This window comes from Xenopus laevis, chromosome 6S (assembly GCF_017654675.1).
Source record: "Xenopus laevis strain J_2021 chromosome 6S, Xenopus_laevis_v10.1, whole genome shotgun sequence".
Classification (NCBI taxonomy): Eukaryota; Metazoa; Chordata; class Amphibia; order Anura; family Pipidae; genus Xenopus; species Xenopus laevis.
In genome coordinates this window covers 91,009,735-91,015,734 of record NC_054382.1, presented here as the reverse complement: position 1 = coordinate 91,015,734, position 6,000 = coordinate 91,009,735, and the positions used below count along the sequence as shown (strand labels likewise).

Here is a 6,000-nt window from a genome sequence, read left to right as displayed (position 1 = left end):
AAATGGTACTTTAAAAAAAAAATTTCAGGATAACATTGGTACTACGACAACGAAAAGATCTTTAAAAATCTATGGCCACCTTTAGATATTCTCAAAGCTATGGCTGAATAGCTTACACTGGTATGTTCCTAAACAGTGTCGGACAGGGACACCAGGGACCCACCAAAAAACCTTAGACCAGAGGCCCACCTACTCTCAGTGCTATTATTCTTCCTCTCCTCACTCAACCTCTATTCTCTTAGTCTCTTTTCTTTACATACTATAACCTATTATTCCATCTATTTAGCATCTTTTTCTCATAGAAATAGGGAATGACCATGAAATAAACCAAATGTTTAGCAGCATGAGGGGCCACTGACACCTGGGCCCCCCGGGAGTTTTCCTGGTATCCCGGCAGGCCAGTCCGACACTGTTCTTATATTTTTTATGCGCTAACAGGAGCCCTGACCAAAGGCTGAGCCCTCCCAACCCGAATCCAGCCCGGCAAGGCAACTGTTTATTGATCTGAGCCCAAGGATGGCAGGACAGGCCGAGCTCACACCAATAAATAGAGGCTGGCAGAGTAAGGTTGCGGGCAGGGAGACTGGAAGGAAGAGCTCAACCCGAACCTCCCCGAGACCCAGCAAACTTGTGCAAACAGTAAACTGCGAGGAAACTCCACGAGGGAGAACGCAACGCCGGCTAAAAAGTTTTTTTCCGCCAAGAACAAGAACTGGTGATATCTGCCAAAGACTTACTTATGTGACAGACTGAAAAAAATGTCAGTGGAATATTTTAAAATTATTTTTAACCTTTTAGAAATAAAACAGTGTGACACTGAGATTTCTGTATCTTTATATTGGAGCCTCACAGTGGTCCGTGGAGATCATTGGTGATTTTTACTACATGTGTTAATCTTACTACAATCTTGTAAGTGGGCACTTTAGCCAAACTTGGTGAAGGTCTTTGAAAAAACTGATTTAACTATATACATAACCAGAACAAAAAGGAAAGTCTCTTTTAAAGGGGAACTCACACTAGTGATTTCTATACTTCCAGCACAGGGTGCTCCAAAAAGAACAAAATACTACACCATATTTTTGCTTCTGTTTTTTGCTTTTTCCCGTTTGCTTTAGGCGCTGATCCAACATTTTTTTATGTGACATTTTTATGCAGCTGAGAGACTGAAAAGGAACAGCAGGAGAAAGCCAATCAAAGGGATAACTATTCTTTATTCGTATTTAGTGATGGGCGAATCTATTTCCACGTTTCGCCACCGGCATAAAAATTCACCGGCGTCAAAGTTGTTTTGGCGCCGGAATCGATGGCGGTGTCAATTTCGATGCCAGCGTCGATTAACAGACGCCTATTGACTTTAATGGGCTCCGGTGTTTCACAAACTTTTAGCCCATTTTGCGAATTTTGTGGGAAATTCGTGGCCAAGCGAAATAGGACAACAACACTATTCGTATTGGTTTATTGGTAAACTTGTGCAGAAGTCAAGCCCAACTCATCCTACCTGCAAGTTTCAGGCAAGCACACATATCACTAGTAGGGGTAATGACAACCTCCCCCCCAATGTAGTGAGTTAAACCCGTCTCAGTAACATCTGATTTAACACAAATTCAAAGTATTATTTTTACCTGACAAGGGGGCTTTTTGTTACATTTACCCAAACAAAAAAAGCATTTTTATGAAAAGACACTTCCTCTGGGATGCCCTTAAATGAATCCCCGCTGAAGCAGATAACTCATCATTTCAAGTAACTGTTCCACAGTATGAAAAGGAACACAGTGTGAGTATTTAGAACATTCCATTAGGACATGAAGAATAAGTGAGGGGTCAGCCTGGACCTCATGTACAGTCACTACAAAACAACAGTGTTTTATTTTGGGGGTTATTTGTCCCTTGTGTTGAAAGCTGGACCCTTTAGCTGTTGATATTTGTGAATTCACAACTGTCTGACATATCAAATAATTGGTCTAGAAATGTTGGACAGATCCATCAGAACTCATGATTCTTTAACTGCTCGGCCCTTACAATTTAGCTCATGTCCATAACTCTTCCCAGCAAGTGACATCTTCATTCCCTCAAAGCCTTTGGCAACTGATCCTTATCAATAATGTGGATGGGGGGTTAGTTTCATCGCCAGACCAAGCTGGCAATTTATTGGACCAGAAATGGGAGCCTTCCAGTGAGCAGGATTGAAAACCTGTCAGTATGTTCATGCTGTCCTTGACAAGGACTCTCCATAGGCCAGCTAAAGGTCAACCTGTAGATCATGATCTAGCTGATATGTACTGTACTTGGGAGCTGTTGATTAGTATTAAACTAGAGAACAATCCACATCTGTATTCATCATCATATTTATCTTGCAGCCAGATGCCCATACAAGACAGAGCAATGGCAACACTCACTAGAGCATCTTCAGTGTAAAGGCTCCAGTACCAGCACCATCACTTACTCCACATTAAAGGAAAAAGTTACCCCCAAAATGAAGTTAGGAACTTTTTAAATATAATCAATTAAATATTCTGCATTGTTTCTAAAATAATCACACTTATATTCACTATCCCTCTGTCAGCATCTGTTTCTCTTCATTCTGTCTTCATGCAGCAGTTGGGTGTCAGATGAATGATCCAATATATCTCATAAGGGGGCTCCCTTTCCTAGCAGATGTATTAGAGCTCACTCAAATAACTGATTCCAGTACAAACAAAATCTAACAAAATAACTGCCCTTTGCACAAATTCTGCATGTAGAGAGACAGTATTTCTGGCGATTTTAATAGAGTGAGCTCTAATACATCTTCTAGGCAAAAGGAGCCCCCCTATAAGATATATTGGATCATTCATCCGACACCCAACTCCTGCAACAAGAGAGAATGAGGAGAAACAGATGCTGAAAAAGGGATAGTGCAGATAAATTGATTATTTCAGAAATAATACAGAATATTTAATTGATTATATTTAGAAAGTTTCTCATTTCAGCATGAGGAAGCTTATGTTAAATGTTCATTTTTGCAATAGTTCCCCTTTAAGCAACAGTTTACATCATATTAAGTGGCATATTAAAGAATCTTACCAAACTAGAACTAGAACTTGCCCTTTTACATCTCTTGCCTTGAACCACCATTTCGTGATGGTCTGTGTGCTGCCTCAGAGATCACCTGACCAGAAATACTACAACTCTAACAGGAAGAAGTGTGGAAGCAAAAGACACAACTCTGTCTGTTAATTGGCTCATGTGACCTAACATGTTAGGTATGTTTGTGTGCACCGTGAATGGTACAATCCCAGGGGGGGGGGGGTAGCCCTTGTTTTTTAAAATCGCAATTGTCTATTTATGATTGGCCAATGGCACATACTACAAAAAAAGTATATTATTATGAAAATGGTTTATTTACATGAAGCAGGGTTTTACATTTGAGCTGTTTTATGCAATATCTTTTTATAGAGACCTACATTGTTCGGGGGTATACTTCTCCTCAGGCTGAAATGTGCCACCTCCCCGTTAGCCAGAAAGCAACCCAAACATGGAAAACAAACTAAAGGATGCACCGAATCCAGTATTTGGTTCGGGATTCAGCCTTTTTCAGCAGGATTCGGATTCAGCCGAATCCTTATGCCTGGCTGAACCAAATTCTAAATTGCATATGTAAATTAGGGGTGGGTTGGGAAATCACATGACTGTCACAAATTTTTACTTTCCTGCCCCTAATTTGCATATGCAAATTAGGATTTGGCTCGGTATTCAGCCGAATCTTTCACCAAGGATTCGGTGCATCCCTAAAACGAACCTCCGCTGAAGTAATAATCTGTTTCAGGGTTCTCAACCCAAGGGAAATGTTGTCCCAGTCGTATTAACCAAAGCAAGCGAATGGGTTCACTAGAACAGGAAATAGCGGCATAGTGAAAGGTTTCTATGGGTTGTGCACAAACACAGGAAGAGTTGTCCTTGAACTCAGACCCTTACGTACTTTATTATACACATACACATATACACACACATATACACACATACACAGGAACTCGCCAGATCCTCTGCCACAGACACAGGTGGGGGGGGGGGGGCTGGTTGAGTCTTCAGTAACAACAGCAAACATATTGCAACACTCTGTTGTACGAACACCATATTTATACCTCCCTCTTTATTATTACAAGTGATCTCGATTGTAGGGAAACCATCGGCATCCTTTCCATTGGAATTCTGAAAAGCTGAAGGGGTTAAAGAGATACTCTGACCCATTACTGGCATCGCCATATTTAATCCCATCCTACAGTTACTCACATTTAGGCAAGTATAATGGTTTTTAATTATTTGCTTCTTTATGGCAAACTTATACGTGCTGTTGTGTCTATATGGGTGCAGTGAAGCAGTGGCCAAGCTGTGTGGGCTAGCTATAGTCAGTGTGGCCTGTCTGTGCATTTATTGCCTTGTATTGAGGTTTCCCTGCAGAAGATTTCATGTCCCACATCTTACAGCCATTGAATCTCCAGTCAGTGAAATGTAAGATGTATGAATGCAGCCCAGCGTACTGATCCATTGATCCTCAGAGAATGGGTGTGCACAGTATATAAAACATCACTGAAGTAGCCTTATCTACCAATATATTGCCATTGAGAATGTGGCTTAATAAAAGATACTAGACCAGTGATCCCCAACCAGTGGCTGGCAAGGAACATGTTGCTCACCAGTAGCCTCAAGGCAGGTGCTTGTTTTTGAATTGTGGGCTTGGAAGGAAAGTATGTAGCAATAAAAAAAAGTATACTGTCAAACAAAGCCTCCTATTGGCTGCTAGGGGCTAACAAATAGCCAATCACAGCCCTTATTTGCAACCCTTGGAACTTTTTTTTTTTCATGCTTGTGTTGCTCCCCAACTCTTTTTACATTTCAATATGGCTCACTGGTATATAAGGTTGGGGGCCCCCATACTAGGGAAAAAGATGAAGAAAATGTGTATTGAAACGTATTACATTTTATTCAGACAAGCAAATCTACTTGTATTCCAACATGATTAAAGACTGCAGCACTCCAGGGAGCACAGGCAGATATGTACATGAACACTGCAAGTGAACGGGATCAAGTTAAAAAAACCTGACTTGAAGCGCTTGAACGAATACATTTCCTTGAAGTCGTGACCAGCGTGAAAACGAATTAGAGCAGAGGCGCTTCGCAGCAACGTTGCCTGCCAATAAGTACAGCAATATGCTGCATTAAAGAATTAAAACCAGTTTGTAATGTAGTGTTAGCACTGAGCCCTTAAGGAAAATACTACTCCCGTCTTCTCATGTCTGTTTACACACATACCCCAAAAAAAAAATAATAATAATAATATTCACACGTTAAGAAACATAGGGGGAATAATAGCTCTAATAAAACTCCAATTGCACCCAATACTGGAAATTCTTTACAATGGTTTGGAGGAAGATTATAGGGAGAGTCACTGCAGTTTGAGGCTTTTTTACTGGGCAATAATGTGCCATACAACAAAATGCTTGTAGCCCATCTTTAACATCTGCCAGTGCCAAAACATATCCCCTGCTAATCGGCACAGCAATGTAAACTATATTCCTATACTGGCCATGCCTTTAGCATTGATTTCAGCATTCAGAATTGTAGACGAATAGGAATAACTTCCTTCCTCCCTAGCAAATTTAAATGAACCCATCCACCAATTCAAGTTTCACGATATCTCAGGAAGACAGAAGAATTAAGGCTTTGGTGGTTATCCTCTGAGAGTCTGTAGTTACTCTTCCCTCCTAACATACAGTAGGGAAAGAAAGAAAAAGGACAGTGATAATGCTGCCGTGTGTTTAAAGTTTAAGAAAGTCTTTTGTAGAAAGGGAAGCGGTTTAGTACGTGGAAGAGGCTGTGCTCAGGGCATCGTCGGTGTGTTTGGTGCTAGCAGGGTGTATACTGGCAAAGTATTTCACATCACTGTCAGGATCCATCTGTAGAGCCATAATGGTCTGTTCCACTGCTTCCTGGTGAGAGTTGGCAGAGGTCAGGAAGTATTCT

The 6,000-nt window shown here is 41.0% G+C and overlaps 1 protein-coding gene across 1 annotated transcript in view; it reads right to left on the bottom strand.

The window, feature by feature from the left end:
* Positions 1-4,939: 4,939 nt before the first annotated feature.
* Positions 4,940-6,000, bottom strand: part of ppp4r1.S (protein phosphatase 4 regulatory subunit 1 S homeolog) — a gene marked incomplete at its 5' end in the record, with an annotated part of 31,770 nt that continues 30,709 nt past the window's right edge. The window contains 1 exon segment of the mRNA NM_001093600.1: positions 4,940-5,998. Within this exon segment, the coding sequence (NP_001087069.1) occupies positions 5,835-5,998 (164 nt within the window). The 3' untranslated portion in view covers positions 4,940-5,834.